Source organism: Drosophila busckii, chromosome 2R, assembly GCF_011750605.1.
Source record: "Drosophila busckii strain San Diego stock center, stock number 13000-0081.31 chromosome 2R, ASM1175060v1, whole genome shotgun sequence".
NCBI classification, from domain to species: Eukaryota; Metazoa; Arthropoda; class Insecta; order Diptera; family Drosophilidae; genus Drosophila; species Drosophila busckii.
In genome coordinates, this window is record NC_046605.1 from 16348215 (window position 1) to 16372443 (window position 24229).

The 24229-nt window shown below is 38.5% G+C and overlaps 1 protein-coding gene across 2 annotated transcripts in view; it reads right to left on the minus strand.

Annotated features, from left to right (window-relative positions):
* Window positions 1-318: 318 nt before the first annotated feature.
* Window positions 319-24229, minus strand: part of LOC108597779 — a 35683-nt gene continuing 11772 nt past the window's right edge. The window contains exons 2-7 of one of the 2 annotated variants that reach the window (XM_017984495.2): window positions 14644-15188; window positions 3510-3611; window positions 3096-3204; window positions 1672-1845; window positions 1480-1593; window positions 319-840 (exon numbers count right to left, since the gene is read on the minus strand). In XM_017984495.2, the coding sequence (XP_017839984.1) occupies window positions 701-840; window positions 1480-1593; window positions 1672-1845; window positions 3096-3204; window positions 3510-3611; window positions 14644-15188 (1184 nt within the window). In that variant the 3' untranslated portion in view covers window positions 319-700. Of the gene's footprint in view, window positions 841-1479; window positions 1594-1671; window positions 1849-3095; window positions 3205-3509; window positions 3612-14643; window positions 15189-24229 lie in introns of both variants that reach the window. The other variant, XM_017984494.2, reaches the window with a different exon arrangement.

Genomic DNA, 24229 nt, shown 5'->3' on the forward strand with positions numbered 1-24229 from the left:
TAGCTTAAGTTATATACAATTTTATAAAGTTAAACATAAAGAAATATAAGTTATTAGTTTTTTTTTATGGCTTATATATGCTGCCAAGTTACGACTTCAAAATCACTTTGCTAAAAGCTTAGGCTGCTTTTATATGAATTTAAATACAATTTCAATTAATAAATGCACGGGGAATATTCGTTTAATTTATTTCTTATGCATATGAAACTCAGAACTGGAAGTTGAAATCAAAACGTAGTTGGCTTAACTTTTGCTTTTACCCTGCGTAATTAGCCGTATGAATAAATTTAAATGTGTGAATTGAAATAAAATGTAAATAATCGCAGTACTTAAAAGATTAAATTTAATATCAATTATATTGAGCTAGCTGCAATAATTTTGCAATTCTTTGATTGCAATGTTAATAAGTAACTGAGCAAACTCAAACAACAAATGTAGCTTAAGCATAAGTTAAGCTTTAAATAAACATAATACAATGAGTGGCATAAACAAATCTATTTCTATGCTTTATGCTGTGATTAGCAAGAGATGGGGAGAGTAGAAAGTGTTGAAAGATGATGTGCTTTGATGGCTTAATTTATATTATTTATGTCTAATGCTTGCAAAAGTTGTTTGTATGTGTGTGTGTGTGTAAATAGTTCTATAGCTAATGATGACAATAGTTACAAAATGCAGTTTACCATTTGCTTATGTTAGACAATTAGACAATCTTCATATATACACTTGTGTGGAATATCCGATAGCCAATGGCAATGATGGCCATCAGATTGTGCAAATGGCATTGCGTTGTTTTGGTTGAGCCACCCACATGACCATGATACATAGCCGCTGGATTATCGCCTGCGTGTAGAAGAGAGAAATGTGTAAAAATTAATTAGGCAAACACACACACACACACATGCAGGTTAAAGAACAAATGCTAATGAGCTGTCCCCAGCAACTTATGCTAACCTTATAAGTTATGAGCTCAACATATGAGACTCTCACACTCGCTCTTTGTCCATCTGTCTGTCTGTGCGTCTGTCTGTTTGTGGGTTAGTGTTTATGGTCTGAATTTAATGGCTGGCGCGCTGGTTGTGCAAGCATTTTTAATCCTCATGCCTGTGGCCTGGCGACCGTATCATTTTCATAAATTACTTTTATTGTTTTTTGCTGCTGCTGCTGCTGCTGCTGCTGGTTTTGCATTTACTGCCACTTGATATATGAACTGTTGAAGCAACATTTTATTATAGTTTTTGCGCTTAAATTTCATTGCCCCCTTTGGCCCGTTTGCATTGCAAATTCAGCGCTTTATGTTTTACGCTTTGCGCTTTATTGAATTGAATTAAAAAACACGAAATGAAATGGGTGCAACAGCAAATATTTATGACATGTCGTTGATTGAAATTTTTTTGTGTGCAGCGCATTAAGTATACGCGCGTGTGTACAGCGAGCGCGCGTGCTCGTCAAACGTGTAAACAAATTCGAATTGCAACTCACCTTTGAATATGTGCACCAATACGCTCGCCGGCTGCGTGTTGCTGGCCACACACGTAAAATTGCCCGAGTGCTCGCGTCGAGTGCGCTGTATTGTAAGCTCCGATGATTGAAAGTCTGCAATGAAGTGCGAGCAAGTATGTCAATGTAAAATTTAGGGTTGGGATTCGAATTGGAATTGGAGTGGACACTCACCTGGTTCGGTTGACACATTAATGCCCCGATCAATGTCATAATTAATCATGCGGTTGTCGTGATACCAGAATATATATTCCGATGCTTCAGTATTCTGCACCACGCGGCACTGCAGGCGCAGCAGCGAGCCTGGCGTTAGATAACGTATGGGCGGTCCTGATATTTCAGCGCGTGCTTCTAACCGAATTGAATATTCAATAGGCAGCAAAGCAAAGGATAAAGAGAAAGATAGAAAGAGAGCGCGTCAAATCTCAATTGTATATGCTAAAGATTTTGAGACTAGCTTAACGTTACTACTCATTAGACTGTGCAGTGTATAAAGCCAAAGCAAGGCGTTGCCCCAGGGCATATTTGTTGCCCTTTTGCCACATCATGTGCTTGAGACTGAAGCAAAAAAGCGAACGCCATTAGGCGCAGCACATTCAAAGTAAATTGTTTGTTAAATTCAGAATAATGTGTGTCAGTTAGCGTGGGCGTTGCACAGTGGGGCAAGCTAAACAAATTTCAAGTTTCGATATAATCTCACAAGCTGAGCGTTGATTCAACTTTGTGTTATTTAAATAATTTAATCTATTAATTTTCTATGTATCACAATCTGTGCTTCAGTCTTTGTTTAATTGTAACTATATAATTATAAGATTTTTAAGCTTTATAATGGTTTATACATATTTCATGTTTAGTGAGAGCAACTGTGGCTTCGACTTAAATTTTGTCAATACACAAATATTATTTTGTATGAAGTTATTAAGTTATTAATAAATTTGTCTTCACGAGCTCGACTGAAATGCTGAATTACTATTTGATTTTGTAAATTAAAAAATAAAACAAAATCTGCTTTCTAAAAAGTTGTTTGATATTTGTTCGATATTGAAGCTTTCTGTCTTGCTTTGAACCTTGTAAATTGTATTCCGCTAAAAATGGCCAATCATCCACTGTGTGTTTGTCCTTAACGTTGACGTTGGCCCCAGCCAGAAGCATGAGCGTGCACATCAGGGCAAGGACAATGTTGTTTTTGCTGGCGAGTCGAGTTGCTGGCATTTTGGGCAGGTGTCCCCGTTTTATTTTTTGTTCATCTTCTTTGCGCTTGTTTCGCTTGGCAAGTTTCGGGCCATATGGACATTTCTAATTTCAGCATGAGCGCATCGAAAAGTGACGCAAAACGAAGAAAAATTGCATGAATCAGTTGAGGCGTGTGCCCCGAGCCCAAACTCAAGCCAGAGTTGACAATTTGACTCGCCTGAGCGCAATTTGTCGAGATTTTGAACCTACAATTTACTTGCTGCTCTAAGTAGTTGCACTACACAGTCTCAATGGGTTGCTCAGCCGAGTGTGAAATTATAAGAAAAATAATAAACTGAAGCACTCAATTGAACGATTGAATTTCAAAACTACAGATAGAGAGAGAGAGAGAGAAATCTACTTACCGACAACACTCAGATGCAAAAATATTGATGTTGGCGGATGCGTCGACACTTGGCACTCATAGACGCCCGCATCGCGTAGCTGCACAAATTTGATCTGCAGCGTCCAGTCCTGCAGAAAAACAAGTATACGTCATATATGTCAATCAAATTGCCAAAGCAAAAAAAAAAAAAAACAGAGAAAACTTGAAACTTCAGAGCTACCGCATTGGCTTTAGTTTTGACGCAGTAGATTTTTCGTCACGTATACGCCATGTCTGCATGGCAACAACTGCGCAGCACATTTGTTATGCTCTGCAGCGCTTTTGGCTTTGACGCTGCCCCAATCAGACAGACAGACAGACAGACAGCCAGTCAAGTCAGCCAAGTCAGGCAAGCCAGCTGTTGGCAAATGTAAATTAGTTGAAGCCAACTCACCTCAGAGTGTTTCAAGTGCGTAGCGCTGAAGCGCTCATCGCTGCTGTAGGTTGTTAAGCCGACCGTAAGCAGATGATAATCCTTTTTGCGTATCCAGGATACCTAAAAATATAGCAAATAAAAGAAAGGAGGCGCCATTAGCAAAATACAAACTACAATAGCATTGAAAGTTGAGGACTTGGCAGCTATTTGAGGCAGTTAGCTCGAACATATGCCTCGGCTCGCCCATTGTCCAGTCGTGCGTCCTCTGCAAATGTTTGTCAATCCATCAAGCATTACGCCCGCGTCAATGGCGACGACGACGACGACGACAGCCCAATGATGATGCAATTTTTCAAACGGCAAAGGCAACATTTCAACAACAAAATAAATAAAATAAAATAACAAAACATAAAATAAAAATGTTGCGCAAAAAAATCAAAAAGCAATTACGTGTAAGCGGGCATAGCAACAGGAAGAAGAAGAGCAGCAACAACAACAACAACAACAACAATAAAGGCAATAAACATAATAGCAGATTGATTGATCCTAGGTTCAAAGTTCAAATTGGCTGCTTAACTGTAAATAGACAAATAAACAAACATGTTGAAGCCCCACGATGAGCGCAGGTTGCCGCCTTGGGAAAGCGAGAGTGAGAGAGCAAGAGAGTGGGACAGACTGCTGTAACTAAGTCTAAGCTAATCTCAAATGACCATTAATCATTTCGATTTCGACATCGACATCGACACCGACATCTACGTGTGCTGAGGCTCTTCCCTCCCAAATATATTCACATCTATTAGCCCCAGGCGCACTCATATGATGCCAGCCAGCAAAAATATGTATTAAAAAACACAAAAATGGGCAGCAAAGCAATCGAGAAATGGACCTACAACAAAAAAAGGATGTTGCTGCCAAGTGCGCGCGCGTGTATCAATCAATTTTCAATTGATAAGAAATTTTTATTTATTGGCAAAAGGCAAACTCTCAAAAGGCAACGCTGGCAACAAATATGTGTGCAGCAACAACAACAAAAAGCAGTTTAAATTAAGTTGCGCACAATTGTTCATGCGGCGTATACGCAATGCGTCAGCATGTGTTATTTATTAAGCATACGCAGCCGTTGGACGCAAACTATGCCTGCTTAACAGTTTAAGTAGCTTTTGTAAAGTCAGTTGAGGCCTAGCTATGAATTTATATGAACATATTTTAATATTTTTATATTATATTTAAACAAATATAAAACTGTAACTTTATAATAGTTTTTTAATTTATTGATTCTAATTGAAGCCTAGAATTAAATTCTATGGTACAATTGGTATAGCTAGAGCAACAAATGCCTTCTGGCTGATTTTTTGTTATGCTTATTTCTTACTTTTTTTGTTGATTAACTTCATAAAGTCTCTTATGTTATTGGGTTTTTTAATTGTAAAGTTCGTTGTATACATTTTTGCAGAAATGCTCTAAAAATTCAATTGCTAAACATCGATTTGATTTTCAGCTCTACGACGTAACTGTTCAATAACTTTGCCTCTTTTTCTTTGGGGTTCTGCCCCACGCTTTGCAGTTGTCAAAATTTGTCTTGCCTTCCATTTGTATGCGGCGGCGCCCAAGCAAATTTGCAATTGAATCGTTCAAGCTGCCTCGCATTGTTTATTAACAGTTGAAACTGCGAGTTGCGCATGTCTTATGCATGGATTCGCGCCGGCTGATATATATGCCATATCTATATATCTATTCAATACAATCTGGCGGCAGTAAAGCACAAGTGTGAGGCATAAATTGCGCATAAATTCTTGAGCGCGCTTCAGCTTGAGCTTGAGGCAAACATGCGCGCCAAACTGGGCCAACAAACAAATACCTAGCATGGCTGTAAGTAGATTTTTTTTTATGATTTTCATTCCTACGCTGCTATTTTTTTATGATATTTATGATGGGTTGAGTCATTGGGCACTGCGTTGGTCGCTCGCTCTGTCGCTCTGTCTCGCTCTGACTGTAACGTCTACGTGTCTGTAAATAAAGCATGCAGCAGTAGCAGCTCGGACTAAAATAGAATGTTGCAAAGCGTCGTGTGCATGCCAAAGTGAAGCTCAAGTGAAGCCATCACTAAACAAAAATGTGACTCGCTGTCTGGCAAAAGCAAAAAGTGTAGAGGGAAATAAAATGTTGCAGCAATTAATCAAAAGCAAGCGAATTTCTTGCACCCCCCAAATTGTAACTGTACGTACGTATGTGTGTGTGTGTGTGTAACGCATAAATCTCAGCGGCCTTGTCACGTTTGCGTGTGTGTGTGTTTGGCTCTTGCGGTTGGTGTTGACTTTACTGTTGCAGCTGCGAGCACGCCGATAATTGTTTACATTTTACCTTTTTTTCGTATACATATATGCGTGTTTGCTTGTGTGTGTGTGTGTGCATAAACTTTATATTTTATTTTTGTTGCAGCGTTACTTAATTTATTGGCAAACGTTAGCGACGCGCCATCGACAAACAGCCGCGCCAGCCCACAAATCACTTGGCTAGCAAATTTATGGCAAATTTATGCTAACTATACTATATGTATATATGCGCCCGACTTGCCGCTGCCGCACATCCTTTTGTCTAGCTGCCGCTGCCTGACTACCAAATGCAAAGCAACAAAAAAAAAACCACTGGCATTTATTTGCCACGCGATTTGTTTAAGCCGCTGCACAATGGTGCAAAAGGTTCGAATTTAGTGGCAGTTAAAAGTGTTGCCTTAGTCACAAAACTCAAAATTGAATTTAGCTTAATGTTGTGCACACTTTAGTTAAGCTTAAAATTTTTGATAGAAATGAAATTGATTGAAGGCAAGCTTAAGTTATCAATAATCCAGTTGCTTACTTATTTGGAGAATTTCAAATGCATTGTTATTCATATATATATATATCTATGCTTGCAATTGAAAATAGTTTGCTTTAGCTTAAAGTATGCAGTTTAATATAGCATTAATGCTCTTAAATTAATGTACACATGAGCAATGGTTGCTGTCTAGCTCTGCTGTTAGCTTGAGGCAATTACAAGCCTTTCAGTTGCTCAGTTCAATTATCAAAATTTAAGGTTTTGATTTCAGTATATGGCAAATTGATAAAATTGTTGCAACCAATCAACAAAAGTTTACATATTGTAATTTGCCTTAATTGTGCTTGCTGTTTTGTATTAATTAAATATCAATTAAAGTAGAGTTCAAATTATCAGCAAATCTATATATAGCTCTTAAATTCTACAAATTGTTTGACAACTAAATTGTTGCATCTACAAATGATGGCAATTTGAAATAAATCAAAGCTCTCGCTCTTATTTAAATTCTCTTTGCCACAGATTCTAGGCGCTTTGACCATCGTGCATTCGGTTTGTGTTGCTTTTTTTTTTTTGTATTTGTAACGGTAACGTGAGCAGGCTTATCGCGCCATCTTTGACAGCTGTGTGCGCGCATATGCAAGTTGTCTAAATGCAAACTGCGGTGCTTGTAATTGCTGAGGCATGGAAAAAGTAAACAAGTAAACAGGCGGCTTTTCTATTTTAGTTTGTTTATATTGTTGCAAAACTTTAGATTGGCTTTTCGTGTTGTTGCTGTTGCTGCTATTGGAGCTTGTTGCATGTTATTGACGAGCGTATAAAGCATACAAAAGCTTTATTTCTAGCTGTCCAACCAATTTCCGCTGCCACAATACCAACGGTCTACAATAAACTTATTTACGCAGCCAACCAACAGAGCGAGAGAGGGAATTAAACAGCAAGAGAAAGCGAGAGAGATAGAGATAGAAAAAAGTATGCAAAAGTGGAAAAAATTGTAACAACTTTTTCGTTGCAGCACAAACTTTTTAACAAGCGATTTTAATAAAATTCTATTTAGATGCTGCTTTTTGGCTGCCACAAACACACACACACAAATACATACACACATATACATACAAATGTGTAAGTATTTGTGCATACATTGAATTTTATCTTGAATGCATGTATTTTTTTTAAAGCTTAAAAACTTTCGATGAAAATACGCTCAATTTACAGTCTCAATCTGCAGGGCACACAATGTGTGTGTATGTGTGTGTGTGTGTGTGTATTGTATGTGTACGCGTGTGTGTGGGTGTTTGTGGCAAGTTGATAACCATTTTTGTAGCACCCTGCATTTCGACCATGGAGTCATCAAATATTTCCATTTTTGTTGCCAGTACTGCCAGATTAGCTTATTTCAAGCTAGATTTGAAAATAGCTTAGCTTATAAAATTTGCAAATTAGTATAGACAAAAAAGAATATAAATATTATGTAATAACATGTCGAAGCTTTTGACTTGTTGAAATTAATCTTTCCTTACATTCTAAGTTACTCTATAATTAATTAATCTGTTTACATTATATCCATAATTAACAGCTTTTCCACTTTACGCTGGTTACTGCAAATTTCACATTGATCTTCTGATTATTTAACCAGCCAGTCAGATGATAAAATTTCACCATCAAAGCGAACACAAAATTATTCATTGGTAAATAGTGTGAACGTTTTTGTTGTTTTTGGCTTCAAACAAAAACTTAAAATGTTTCACGGTATATAAATAAATAAATAAAACGAAAACTTGTATTTTTTATCGAATGTTAAGCGAACTCAATTTATTGTGAAATTGTTTATTATTTGATGGACAGGTGAAAATAAAAGGTTAACAAAAAAGAATTATTTGCTTTGCTTGGCTAGAAAATAGCGAGTTTAGGGACAGGCTGTCAACACTGACGCATTCACAAATATGTTGTACAAACTGCATGTTTTATATATATATAATATCTGTCTGTATGTGTGTGGCTTGCAAGTGGCTGCGTATTTATAACAAACCGTAGGCAAAAATTGGGTCAACAGACAGCGTTGTTAAAAAAAAAGTTTTTTTTTCTTTTTTCGCATAGAATTGCATTGGCAAACTTTAGCTAAATTTTATTTCATATTATTTCATTTAATTGCAAGTTTCAAAGTCAGACGCCGGCCATTTGAACTCTCGTTTAGTTAAATTCATTGAATTTAAAGCGGATGCCAGCTAATTAAAGATTGAAAATGCCAAGCGACTTGGCCCACACAATAAATTATTATTTGAGCGGAAGTAAGCGCATTAAATGCAATTAATGCATAATTAAGCAATTAGCATTTTGCTAATTGTGCCGTGGCGCAAACGAAGGTCGGAGCACCAAACAATAAGCTATATATATACATTAATTTTCTTTCTTTTTTTTTTATTTTTGGAGAGAGCCAAGACAAACAATTTTCAAAAATTACCATAGCCTACTTTTGAGCTGTCAAGGCAGCTTTGCAGCTTAATGAACGCGCGAGTGGCGCGCCTCGAGGCATATTATGCGATTCCATTTATATATTTGTTTGCTCAAACAATTGATGTAGTCAGCATAATTGCATTGCAATTAAAATAATTAAAACTAAATGCAGCGTAGCGTGGAGCGCGCACTGCATTGAACTTTCAACCCATGACCCCACATGCAACAGAGAACAAGACGTAATTGTTTTAGTTGCACACTTGAGCTTGCCGGTTTGATGAAGCCATTTTTGCTGACACACACACACATACACTCAAATCTGGGTCAAAAATTGCCTTTTGTTAGTACATTTGTTTTAATAAACATTGTGACAGGCGGCGACGGCAACAAAAACGGGCGAAAACAAAGGACACCAGCAGCTTTGGTTCTCTCGCTCGCCTGCCTGCGTGCCTTTAAGCCTTCATCAAGTTGTCTTGAACAGCAGCTGCTGTTCGTCTCTCCGTCCGTCCATCCATCCGTCAGCTCGTCAGTTGTGTAATTACGGTTAAGGCTGCCAGCGAACAAAGTGATAATGATTTGTATTCATTAAAAAGGTTTATGGCAATTTTGAGCAACATTTGCTTTTTAGTTTCAGAGACACGCCCACACCCCCACGCGCCCCCATTCCAGCAAAGACAAAGTGATTGTAGCTTATTTAATGGTAAATGTGTTGGCTGCATTATAAGCTTCAACGCATACAAGAGACTCCGCTTGAGGTGGAGACTGAGGTTGAGGTCGGCAGTCGCTTGTTTTTGTCATAAGCTTTGGCAATTTAATTACCAAGCAGCTTCAAACTTGGAGTGTAGCTAGTATTTTATAGAATCCGTTTAAAGTATTTTCTTTTTACCTTCTGAGTTGAACAAGCTCTTCAGCTCTTCAGGCGCTGTTATTGTTTGGGCAAAGGTCATTGCAAAACAATCACAAGAGCAAGCGCAAGCAGCAAGACTGTGCGCATACATATAGCATAGACTGTAGCTGCAGCAGGCAGCACAAATAACTATATGATATATAATGCACATGTGAGCAGCGGCGTAGGCAAGTAGGGGCTGGTAAACTGCATAATCTATAACTTTTTATACTTAAAAGATTTCTGTTCTATTTGATCAAATAAAAATTTATGTTGGTAAAGCTTAGACAAACTAAAATCAGTTCCCATTTCAAACTTTGAACTCAGTAGAAAAGAATCAGACTTAAGAGCATAACGAAGATGCATCTCAACAAAACTGCATTCCAAAAAATTTCAAATGTTATGATGCAAATTTGTTTTCAGTTTCTAAACAAAAATAAAACACTAAAGTATTTCATAGTTGATTGATTGATACCAAGTTATGACTATAACTGCTGACGGCTATGGCCCCCTTTAAAAAATTCTGACTACGCCCATGCTAGTGCGTCGTCTATTGTTGGTCTGTGTGAATGTTAGTGACCCCTTTTATTTAATGCAGAATGTTGGCTATAAACAAACTTGAAAATGAAATTTAACAAAAATAGAAATAAAAAGCCAAAGCAAACGAACGAACGAAACGAACGCAAACGAAACAATAAAAATAATTCATGTGCAAAATAATAATAATTTATAGCAAACTAAGGCTAGAGAGAGCTGAAACAATAGGCAGGCCGCAATATATTATTTTCTATATATATATATATATACTATATATACTGGAAAAAATTATTATGCACAAATTATGTGTTTGTTTTGATTAAAAATGTTGCTTTGTCTACACAAAGACAATCACGCACACATGGCCAAAAGCAAATATGGCTAAATTATACGAAAAAACCCACATCAATGCGCCCGCTTGGCTGTTGGAACAAAGGCATTAGCTCGATGTGGCTCAAATCAGATTTTGAAAGTTTGTATTTTTTATTTTTTGAAATTGCAGGGCAAACACAGAAACTTGTGTAGTTAGAGAGTCAGGCAGGCAGCAGGAGCAGGAGCAGTAGCTTAAATATTTGTGTAACCTTTTTTGGCTATCTAAACGACTTATCTGTAACTGTGAGCCAGGCGAACCCTTGAGCGTTAATTTTCATAAAATACCAATTTCGAAATGCTTATCTTTAAAATTCCACTTACAAAACAAAACAGACAAAGCAGTTACACATGCTATATAAGCTAGTTGGTTATACCTTAAGATAATGCATAATTATAAATGCTTGAAGCTTTGTCAGTTTGTTGCATGTGTGGCACATTTAATTACTGCCACTTTTGCTCTATGAAAATATCTGGAAAGTCTAGACATTAAAAACGACAATTTATCTTAAAAGTAATTAAGTGCTCAAGCTGCATGTGTGAGTGCGAGTGTGTGTGTGTGTGTGTGTGTGAGCTTAAGCTGCAGTTGACTGCTGACTGTAGCTTTCTGTATAAAAAAGACAGACAGAGCGGCATGTGTGTGTTTATATATTTTTTGTTGCTGCTGCTGCTGCTGATTTAGTTCAATTTATATGTACCAAGTGCAGCAGCAGAAGCCAACTGAATGCCAGCAGCTAACGTTTCACATCTGACAGGCAAAACACACACACACACAGAGACACACACAGACAAACGCTCGACTGCACACGTATTTGGTTTAGTTTAGTTTAAATGCCATTTAAGCTGCTCCAGCACAAATGGACTAATTCTCTAATGACATATTTTAATGTCCATACACACAGTCGAGTCGAGTCGAGTCGAGTGTCTGGCCAAATGTGTCGTAATTTTTAATTTCTCTCTTACTCCCACTCTCTCGCTCTCTCTCTCTCTCGCTCTCTCTTTGCTTTGGCATTTGACATTTTAAGCTTTAGCTTAACATTTTGCAAAACATTTTGTATTTTGCCTTGTCTTTATTTTTTTTTATTTATTGTCCAGTCAGCTGCATAATTCGCCCAAAATTTGTTCAATTGCAGTGCCGCTTGTCAATAATTTCATTTGTCAGTGCAAATTGCTTTGTTTATAGTAAATTTAACTGGAATTGCATAACTATTTGCTGTTTGCTCTAGTTCTCTGGAAATTTAAAATTAACTCGAATTGAATGCAATTGTTTTAGCAAATATAATTTATTTGCAACAATGCTCTGACTCGCATTGTTTGTGGCTCAAAAAATGAGTTACATAGCTGTACCTGTGTGGCAAGGTTGCCTGCAACGTGCAACAAATTTATTAAAATTGCAGCAGTAATGTTAAAACAAAAGACGCTACACATTTACTTCTCGCGGAAGCAATTCATTTATTTAATGTTTCCTGCATTTTATTGTCGTCTGTAGCTGAACAAAATTTACGACTTCAAAGGCAGCACGAGGGGCGGGCAAAAGCTCGCGCAAATGCTTAGCAAGTAAGCAAGTCTTCCATATATTTATGTTTGTTTGCTGTTTTTTATAAACAAAGTCAAACCTTTTTGCTGGGCGCAGCGAGACAAAAGGCGCCCGCAAAGACAATGACAAAAATATAAAATGCGGCAAGACGGCTGCAGCCGACATAGCAGCACCTAGTACACAAATTATAGAAATGAATTAAACACCGATGAGCGAAACTCAAGCTCACGTTCTATATTTGCCTATTAGCGAGCTTTATAAAAATTCTAATTTAAAATTGTATTAATAAAATACTCACAATATTAAGAACTAAAACTAAATTAAATTATTCATTTATTTTATTTATTTATAATTGCTGCGAAGACAACATAAAATTGTAATCGGAGATAAATTATTTCAGCTATAGCTACGGGGCCTTAAGCTAACATTTTTCTTATAAAATTAAATTAAATAAATGCTCAGCGTGACTTAAAATAGAAGCAGAACTTGTTATTGCAACAGTTAACACAAACTAATTCTTAAGCAAATGAACAGCAAGTTCAGATCTTTTCTTACTCATAGCTCTTAAAGTTAGTTACTTTGATACTCAGCTAGTTAGCCTAATATGCTGCTGCTCTAATTAAACTAAATACTTGGCTAACAGCTTCACATTTGTAGCTTTTGCCTGCTCGTTCGTTCGTCTAACTTAAAAGACCCTTTGTGCATTTTATAGTACCGGGTGCAAAAAGCCATTCAATACATTGTGGCTCTGCGACGCTCGCTGAACATAATTTGTGTATGAAAAGAATGGCGCAAGACAATGCTGGCGCACATGTGAATATTTATTTTATGCATGTGTATTTTCTATTCATTGAACGTTGCCTCTGCAGCGCATTTGCATAAAACACACACACACACAGACAGAGACACATGCACACAAATATAAACTGTTGCAAATATTAATGTGCACTCGCATTGAAAGCAGCAGCAGCAGCAGCAGCTTGAGCTTCAGGTGTGTGTAATGCTTGTGGCAAATGAAAATGCATGAGCATGAGTGTAATGAAAATTCATTAATGTTGTCTTTGTGTGTGTGTATCGATGTTGTAAAGAGATAAAAAGTAGTTAAGTAGGCAGCCAGGCAACTGTTGGTGTCAATGGCAGCTGTCGTCGAGGCGCTTAAGTGCATTGATTGTTGCTTTTTGTTGCGCTGTGCGTATGCGCAATATGCAATACAAATTACCGCACAACAAAGTGCTAAGAATATCATTAACAGCTGCTAGTCTGCTGGCTACAATTATCAACTGACTGTTGACTGCCAAGTCGTCAGCACATTTGGTTGGCCACTTGTGCACGACTCGTTGGCAAATTGGCTAACCAACTATGTATGAAGCATATTAGCCAAACAGACAGCTGCACACCTGCCTGCCTACCTGACAGCTCAAGTGTAGTTGAGTTCCAGCGCCTAAGTGCATATTAACTTGCGCACACTTGAAGGCACAATTATGAAATCGTCAATTTAAACGCCAAACCCCAAGCCCAAAAACACACACACACGCAAGTCAAGTCAAGGCAAGGCGTAATGAGAGTTTCGTAGTGGGCGTGAGCGTGAGCGTGTGTGTGTGTGTGTATGCCTTACTATAAACACTTTCGGGGCATTGTGGCTTAGCTCATCCCTTGACATGTACAAATATACGAGACGTGACCAGCACACGCTGCGTATGAGTAATAACCCTAGACAAGCGTAAAATTAATACCACTTGAGCACTTGCACACACACTAAGACACACACACACAGACAGTTATTGGAGTAGCCCTGCGATTCGCAGGCATAGCTAGTTGACCAGTCCATGGGGCATACGTTAAGTCCTCGAGTATTCGATTTCAATGCTAAGCTTCTATTGCATTTTATTAGCTGTCTAGACTATTTGGACTAGTTGAGCCCTCACTAAAACACAATTTATTGGTTGCTCTTTATTTATAGCTAAAATATTTGGAATTTGAAATATTGCTAAGGCTTTGGCAGCTTCTTCGACTTGGAAAGAGTTCTTCATAATACTTCAAGCAGTTCCCTAGCCCTAGCCCAAGTGGACTTAACGTTGTTACTCAATAGGGTAGTCTAAAATGTGTGTGTGTGTAGTTGAAACCACAGGGATTGCTGCCTGTTCAGTTGATGAACATGACCTAAAGGTGTAATTTGTTATGCTTGCAGCCAAAGGTTCAAACTGCTGCTGCTCAGTTTCACATACGAAATGTTTTTGCAGCTTTGTCTGGCATAATATTTGGCTTTGCTTTATTACTTTTGGTCCACTTCGAGCTCTTCGAGAGCGCAAGCTGACACTCGATAAACGCAAATTTAATTAATTTGCTGTGTGTATTTGGCCATGCTAAATATATTGTTGGCATTAAAGAATTTCAATGTAAATGTAAATAAGTTGAACCACCCACACGGCTGGCAATTTGTTAATTTATGCGACAGTCCGCAGCGCAACTGAAAATCGAAACTCAAATACAGCGCACGGTATGATGATGAATTGATATTTCAATAATATATTGATAGAGTGAAGGTGAAATTGACTTACCACACCCTCGCCAATGTGATGAACGGTGCAGGGCACGTGAGCGGTGGCGCCAATTTGGGTGGTGACCAGCGTGGAGTTCTCGGTGCCGAAGTACATGGGCGTGCCGAAGACATTATCGGCACCATCGATGCCATTGCCATTGCCATTGGTCGCCTCCAGGTGATTCTCAACGGGCTCCGGACGCTGCGGCGACAACGGATAAGGCCCTGCGGTATCTTTGGCTTGTATGCGTGAGTGCTGATGCTGCTGTAGCTGCTCCAATTGCTGTTGCAGGTGTGTGGGCGGCTGCTGCTGCTGCTGCTGCTTCTCATCATGCAAGCGATTCGAATCGAAGCTGGTGATGCTGCTGCCACCGCCTGAAGCTGAAGCTGTCAATGCGGCTGTCGAGGCGTCGGCAAGTCTTGGCGACATAATTAAATTTTGATTTATACGCTGTGGTAATTCTTCACTTGGCCTGCCAGCTGCTCCGCTATGTGGCGCCATTGTTATTGCTGCTGTTGCTGTTGCTGGTGCTGCTGCTGGTGTTGCTGCTGTCATGTTGTTGCCTGTTGAGTGTGGAGAGCAGAAAAGACAATTTAAAATGTGTTAATATATGCGCTGGCTGTCAGTAAACAATAACAGCATGAAGTCAATTAATTTGCTTGGCATATAAACATTGCGTATACGTAATATCGTGGCTTTCATTAAAACTGACAAAACACGCGAATTTGCATGTCATAAGACAGCTAATTAAATCATCGCCAGTCTTGCAAGTCAAAAGTAAACAAAATCTCCCACGCACACAACCAAAATTTCTCTCTCACTCTCACTCTCGCGCTCTCTAGAGATTTAAAATTAACTGCTGCTCGCTTTTTGTGTTTTATTTATTTATACAAAAGCAAATATGTTCATTTTTATACGTGCGTGCGTTTGCTTTTTAGTTAATTATTGTTATGCTGTGTGTGTGTGCAACCGCATGTTGCACGTTCGGGGCTTCAACTGAAACTCATTTGCTCTGTGTGTGTGTAATTTGCGTAAACCAAATAATATTTTACAATTAAACATAATTGCGTTTTTCAAACACAAGCATAACTGTCTGTCTGTCCGACTGTCTGTCGGTTTTTCGGTTTTTGACATTTACTGTGTTGTCAATTAGAGCTAAATGTTAAATACAAAATTACAAGCAATAATTGAAAGCCGCAGCATTGTGCCATGAAAATTGTACATTTGCAATTTGCTGTCGACACAAAGGCCTAGTGGCGTTTGACTATCATTGGCATTGTTTTAGTTTTGGCAACATAACTCTCAACATTACTGTCAGGCGCTTCAAGCTATGACATTAATGCGTTCAAGTAGCTGCCAATTGCTTTTGCATATAAATCACAACTAATTGCTTATGAGCGTTGGCAGCTCGAAAAAACAAATTAAATGAAATTGTCATGCTGTCAATATTTATATGATTGGTATGCATCAAGCATCAAGTGGAGCAGCAGCAGCAGCAGCTGCTGGCGCTTGTTAGCAAGCTCAGTGTCATGCTGTTTGTTATAGATAATCCGCAGCAATTGTTGCCCAAAGTGCAGGCAGAGCAGTAAGACAGTTGTCTGCTTGCCAATCATGATGAACTCTCGAATCAAACTCTATGCACAGCTTGTGGTTCCAGCTAGAGATGTGCACGAGTTAATTCGAAGGAAACTTAATTGAACTTTAAAGTTATGTCATACAACATGTAGTGCAAACTATGGAATATTTATGATGATAACTCAGTCATTCAAATAGTCCTAACCGAGCTGCTGAATAGCTTATAAATCACATAAATAGATATTTGCATGCGCTGGTTGATCGTTTTTAAATGTTGTATTAAGTCTAATGGAAACTAATTTGAATAAATATTAACTTTTAAATATAATATAATGCTTTTTTTATTTTCTATATATCGATTGATAACTATTAATTACATAATTCCCTGCTTTATATATAGCTTCTGTTTTAAATGTTTAGATAATTAAGAAGAACCAGGATATGGAATCTATTAAACTTAAGGCTATGCTACATGGTTTTGAAGTCTATCAATGTATTTTTTACTACATTTATTTTATCTCTACTTGATTGATAATTTATTTAAATTTGATCATGCTTGCCTGGAACGGGCCCTGAATATTTATTTTGGTTTTGCAGCCCATGCGCATCTCTAGCTTCAACTCCGACTCCGACTCGTAGTGCAACAAACAAACAGCAGCAGCAGCTGCTAAGCACAAATGCCAGCGCTTATTGTGCTGTCATGCCAATTGGCACACACACACACACACACACACACACACACACACACACACACATAGAAAGCCATCGTGGCATTTTTGTCACGTTCGCACGTGACTGCTTAGAAAATTTGGCGCATAGTTTGCTAGAGAGAAAGAGCGAGAGTTTTGTTAACTGCAATGCTCGCAATACGAGTCGAGTTGAGTCGACATAGCTAGCCGAACCGCATAACGGTAACTGTTTGTTCGTGCGGCATTTGCATTTGCGTACAATATAACCAAAAACGCAAAAAAAAAGTGAAAAAAGTCAAAACTATATTTACATTCTTTTGCTGCAGTTGGCTGACTTTGTAATTGAATTTTTCACAGCGAGTAGCTGCTGCTGTCGCTGTCGCTGTTGTTGTTGTTGTTGCTGTTGTTGCAACGCTTGTGCTTTGTGGATTTACAAGCACTGCGCATTGTCAACTCGATGAGGTTCGAAATAAAGAGCAGCAGCAGCAGCATCAGCAGGAGCAGCAGCGACTCCAAGGACTCGCATGCCCGCAAACATGCTGCGCCAAAGCCAAAGCCACAATTCGCATTTCTGCAATGCCAAACAACACACACACACACACACACACACACACATGTGCTTGCTTGCGTGTATGTGTGTGTGATTATTACCGCTGCGGCGTTTGGCAAAACTTTTGTAATGCAAGGCGTACTAGTTGCGGCACGACATTTTAATCAAAAGTTGCACGCACATGTTGCTGTTGCTGTTGTTTTTATTATTGCTGTTGCTGCTGCTGTTGCTCTTGATTTTGATTTCTCATGTGTGCTACACTTTAATGAAATTTAGCTGTACACGCGGCGTATGCGTAATGTGTGATTTATGCGTCGACAACATTCGCTAAACTGTCATCAATTATTTGAAAAGCCAAAGAAATAAAAAAAATTATGGAAAATTAATTAAAAGTTTTGTAATATTATAAATTATTTTTATATACAATTTGAATTCTGTATTTGATTTTATTTTATTTCTCTATGTATTGTAATTTATATTTACATATCTACTTCCATTTCTATAACTACTTCTGCTTTTATTACTATATCTATTTCTGAATCTACTTCTATTCCTGTTGCTGCATATATTATTTTATTTCATTTTATATTTATGCTTACATTCGTATTTATTTTTTTAAACTTTTATTTATTTTGACTGCTACCACTTACAAATTAAATGCTAGCTACGCCCCTGCTCAATTGCCTACCCACACACACACACACTCAAATTAATTGCACAGTAATATTATACAGCAAATTTTTAATGCATATTTATATATTTTACTAATTAATGTGCCAAGCGCTTTTCCGCTTGACGCTCACGCCCGCGTGCCCCTTGGGGCAATTATTAACTACATTTTGCGGTGGTTTCGCCAGCAAAACAGTTGACATACAAAAAATTCAAAAACAACAAACTTTACAACAATACAAATTGTAACAATGTGGGGCAATAATATTTATTACAGTTGCAATTTTCGCGCTTAGTTTTTGAGCTACGCGCGGTGCGGGCAAATTGAAAAGTTTTAATGAATCGCTGGCGCAGACCGAAATTTATCAATTAGTTGCAACCACTGCTACATGCGGAGATTTACATATATTTTGAAAGCCTGCAGCAGTTTCGGCAACATTTTTGTTTGAAAATTGAAGGGAAATTCCCAAAAACTTGTAGGCGAAAACTTCAAGAAGCGCCGAAGCTGAAGAAGCAGCGAAAGTTGTTCGAGCGCCAGCGAAGTTTTCGCTTCGCTGTTTTTATGGTAAATATTGTGAGAGCTAAATGTTTGCATTTGACACTTGCTGTTAATTTTGTGTAAATGCGTCAACTGGCCGCTGGCCATGAACTCAGCAATCAACTGTTAGTTGTGGCAGAGAGCGGCATTTAATTGAGCCACGCCCACACACGTAAACGTCGAGGCGTACACAAAATGGCGGTCGCAGCGTTTAACTTTTGCGACTGTCATAATTTTTATTGTACATTAACGTTAACAACAGCAACTTACAGTGGCTCGCAACAAGCAATGAGCACTAAGTCGAGCACATAGTGTAAAATCAGATAAGTATGCGACGCAGCGAACTTGCAACTAGCGGAGGCAGCAGCGCGTTTGCCATTTGCCATTTATTTTCCAATAAAGCCTCACTCAGCATCCCGTTCTAAAGTGCCCAGACCAGCCCAGCCCAGGGATGGCGGCCGGCAATCATTAATGTTTGAATGTGCCCTGGGCCTGACGCCAGCGCGACGACTGCGGCTCAAAGTCTGTGCTGACAGCTTAGCAATATTATAGCTAGAACTAACTAACAAATGCTATAAGAATTTATAATGTGCTATTAGCTAGACTGATAAGTAAGTTGCCATATCCTTTTTAAGGATAGCATGTACTTTGAAGTTTACTTATAAAAGTTGTCTAAGACAGAAGTCGTCGTCAGAAGTTTTGGAGTAAATATTTGAAGTATAAAGAGGCCGGAGATGCCGCCTTGGAAACTAAGTGAATGTCCTCAAGATTGCTTTTAATATATTTTAAAACTCTTAATGCTATGTTGGCCATAATACTGTTATCATTTAGATTAATAATTGCAATGCTAAGATTAATAATTCTAACATTCATGTCAATTTTTAGATATGAACTTAAATTAAGTGGCAAGTGTTGCTTTATTTATTCAAATAATATCGAGTATGAACCTTTTTTTCTTTTATTTTATTGTATCTATTAACTATTTAGCAGTTTTAACTTGTCTTTTAGCTATTTCCAGCAATTTGTACTATCAATTTAGCTACTTCCGGCGATGAAGTTCTGGCAGCACTGACTCTAAGCCGCGCTTGCCAGCTGGCAACTGCTAGGCACTAACTGCGCGAAGCAGCAGCGCACATAAAAAGGCATTAAGACTAAAGTAAAGTGCCTATTTAAGTTGAGTCATAAAATTGGCTTTCTATCTGCGCAAACAGCAGCAGCAACAACAGCAACAACGAGGGAGAGCGAGCAACATTGTTCGCGGCCGCCTTTTGTTAATTTTATTTATTTTATTTCAATGCGTGCCTAAGTGCACAATATGCCAATGCCAATGGCACAGGCAATGGCAATGGCAGAACGTCAGTTACAAATAAAAATGTAGCAATTTTATAAACTTTTGCTGCCTTAGCCTGAGCTAATTACAAGTTTTTGCCAGCGAATTCAATTAAAGCCAAAGCTCAACTGAGTTAGCCACTCAGCTTAGCTACAAAGCTGAGTGTATCATATTATATATATTTTTTGATATGTGCGTGTGTGTGTGTGTGTGTGTGTGTGTTTGTGTAGGCAGAGCAATACATCACTCAAGTGTTTTATTTTTATCACTGTCAGAAATTTCGAGCTGCTGCGCCGTTGCTTGTTATTGTTTATTTATTTTTTGCCACTTCATCAAACGCTGCAGATTTTTTGTCAATAACTCCCCAAGCGCGTGGGCGCCCATTGTTCACACTTTTATTCATATTTGCAAACAGATTTATTTATGGGCTTGTAGTACAGCAGCAGCTGCTGCGCACAGTGCGCGATTTGCACTCGCAAGTGTTATTTAATTAGATTATACAGCTGCCAAAAATCCATTAATTTTTTTCTTATCAATCCATAACAGATTAGCCAAAGCAGCATACCAAATGTATTTTGCCTTAGAAGCCTTCAGATGATTTTCTTTACTCAAAACAAGCTTTTAAAAATATATAAATTATGTAAAATAAGTTAAAGTTGTATCTTAAAGGATATTTATTTTTTTATTAATATAAACATTTAAACAAGCAACCTTCTACTATATGCAAATTGTAAACTTTTTATTTCTAATTTATATTTTTATAATATAACCAAAATAAATTAAAGATTTTTTAAAAATTATATCAAATTGACTTATCAACTAGGTTTATAACCTAGTTGACAAGTCTTGGGTTGTTGCCTCTTAAGTCTTCTTTGATCTGCAAGGATAACATTTCAAATTCATTTGAAGCAACTTCACCTATTAAACTCATCAGTATTCCAAAATAACAAAATCAGCTGAGCTAAAGCAACTCGATTTAATTTATCTAGCTTATTAAATTATTGAAATTCTTAGAGTACACGAACAATTAGTTGTTGGAAGTATAGAAACTAGTTGCTGGGTCGTTATTGCAAAAGCCTTAAAATAATTGCCAATTGCCCACTGTACTAGGACTAGGCTTGAACCTAGGCCAAACAGTGGCTCAAACTCAAGCTAAAAGCCTTGGATAAAGCTATGCAATTTGCAATTGAGTGCTGTCAACGAAACATCACAGATGTTATATGCCCCATGCTTAGCTTGCCACTTGTGCGGGGCATAAAAAGCTAAAAAATATGTGCGCCACATTAATAAATTATGCCAACGAAGGTGCCGCTGAGCGCCGCTGAGCAAAGCCGTTAAGTCGTCGTATATATGCTGGCGTCGGATGAAATCAAATGGAAAAGTCAGGCAGCGAGCCAAACTAAGAGCTGAGAGCAAAGGCGCTTGGGTGCGCTAATGAAGATTTATAGGTCGGATATGTAGCGCCGGCAAATTGCAAGCACGTGCAAATTAGAATATACAATATCCAGTATCAGTGGCTGCTTGACTAAGCACAAGGCCCAGCAAAAGGGCAACGACTTCAAATAAATGTTTACTACTACTACTACCCAAACTCAAAGCTCAATTGTAGCGCTCAGTGCATAAAATTAAATTGTCAACTTCCGTAATGCGGCGTCTAAGCACAAACAAGAGGTGTGGGGGTGGCTTCAAAGTGAAAATATTATTAAAAGCTGACACACACAACAAAATCCACAATTGAAGAAAAAGCAACTTTTTGGCAGTCCACTTAATGTAAACGTCTCTAACACACACACACACACACACACACAGACACATTGAAAATTCTACTACAAAGCAGGCGACGTTGTGTCGGCTTTGCTGCGGATGTGGCAAATTTTTTGGTGGCCCGACGCCAATCAATGTTGGACTAGGAGAACATTTTATATATTTGCGCTAGTCGAACGTTTTTATGCCCTTGGCACCACTGTGAGCTGCGAGCTGTGAGCTGAGCATAAAATGGAAAGTGCTTTTATGGCCAGAGCTACCTTCGGGGCTAAGGCTGCGCATTCTGGACTTCGTTCGCATATCACATTTAATGTGCTTGACGTCAGGCTATTTAAGTTCCATTTATTTGCGGCCAAACAGCTAAACGAATGCCATTGATCGATGCTCAAGCCCAGTCCCATGTCCTTTCACTTGCCTCACAGCTGCGACGACTTTGACGGCAATGAGATTGAAGCCAAATCCAAATCTCGGCTTGGCTTTTATGTTATTTCTTGCCTTTGCCTTTGCCTTTGCCTTTGCCTCTGCGTACGGCCAATGATTATTTTTTGTTTCCTTTATTGAACTGTCACTGTTTTTTGCGTTGCCTTTATCCATTTGGATGGTGTTGACATTTAGATTCTGCTGCCCCAACAACAAATATAAACGGATGTCCGTTCTGGCATTTTAAATTTCTCTGTTTAGTTGATTTGCTGCTGACCGACACATTTGATCCTCTGCCTATGTCAGAATAAAAATGAAATTGTGGCTTTGGCCCAACAAAACATTTTGTGTGAATTTGTTTTTGGGGCATAGACCAGGCAATTAAAAATGCAATTAAGTGGCACAGATTTTTGCTGACGTTTGTTTGCCCCAAAAACTTGTGCAATTGAATTTTGCCAAACAATTTACTGAAACATGTGCACAGGTTCAGGTTTATGGCTTCAGACACGCACGATTAGAGTTTGCTGCTGCTGCTGCTGCTGCTGCTGCTGCTTGCCTTGCAGCAATCGAAAATCATTGTGAGCAACAAAACTGCAAATAACGCTGCAGGCTGCATAAACTTGAGCAGCAGCTGGTGCTGCAGCTGCTGCTGCTAGCGCACGTTGCGTATACGTAATCGCTGTCTTGCTGTACCTGTTCGCTTATTAACTAAACAAATTGACTTTAATTCTGTTGCTGCACAACAAACAGAGCGCGCAACTGGCGCCGCGTCTGCACATTGCATGATTTCCGGCGATTAAGTTGCGACTGGGGGAGCATTGGACTGCAGCTGAGCTGAGACTGAGACTGAGCGTGACTGTTGGACATTTTTGGTCTAGAACTGAGGCTAATTGCAAGCGCTTGCTCGAGAGTGCTGGAAGTTTCCGTTGCAGTAATCAATTTGCCGTATGCTAAACTTCGTTGCCAGCCCATTAAAACTTGCTGCCAACAAATTGTATTTAGTAATTGCCATGTCAGCAGTACACGAAGTACAGCTTGCTGCCTCGTTTTGTGGCAGGCACACACACACACAGAGAGACGCACACAAGTCACCAAGCGAATCTCATCAGGAATTGCGCCTCGGGCGCTCATTGTTGCGCTACGCAAAAGCAAAGCAAACAGCTCGCTCGGCAATAGCAAATACCACGTGGTGTACAAGTCGACAGCAATCCCATGCTTAGCATCCCAGCCCCAGCCCTTTGTATTTGAGTTTTGGCCTGTGGTCGCTTTGCCTCAGTCCCTCGGCTTTGGCTTCAGCTTTAGCTTTAGCTGCTGCTAGTTTCGGCTCTGGCCGAACTCTCTGTTGTCCATTGTGTTTAGCTGCCAGCTGCACTTGTAAAATTGCACCAGCAGCAGCAACAGCAGTAGCAGCAGCAACAGCAACAACATCAAATTGCTGTCAGGTGACTTTATTTCATTTCATTACTATTGTTGCTATTGCTGTTGTTAACTAGCTGCCACTGATTGCAATCACTTGACCATTCACTCAATGCTGATTGAATGCGTTCCTTATTATTATTGTTGTTTTTGCCCTCTCTCTCTCTCTCTCTCTCTCTCTGGAGCGCTCTCCAGCTGTCACTCAGATTAGCAAGTCAATATCAAGAGAATTATTGTTATTAACCTAACAACTACAACGACAACGCCAAAGCCAACAAACGAACGCGCCACTCAGAAAATTTATTGATTTTGCCATTGGGCATTCATAATGAATTATGATAATTAGTGCCTGTCACAAATATAAATCCAAACGAGATATTTATTCCTGAAGCCATGCATAAATATGCCAAGTAAATTAATTAACAAATATATTATAATAAATCTGTAGAGTATTGTTGCCATTAGATGATTGCCAATGTGTTTTGTCATAAAAAATATTTGTTAATTAATTGTTGTTAATATGGTGGCATGTTGAATTTGTTTTCAATTAATAATGCAACTAATAAGAGTATTAATTAAAAAATGAACTACATTTTCAAATGCTAGATTACACATAATTTTTTTATTTAACAACTTTATTTAAACAACCCAGA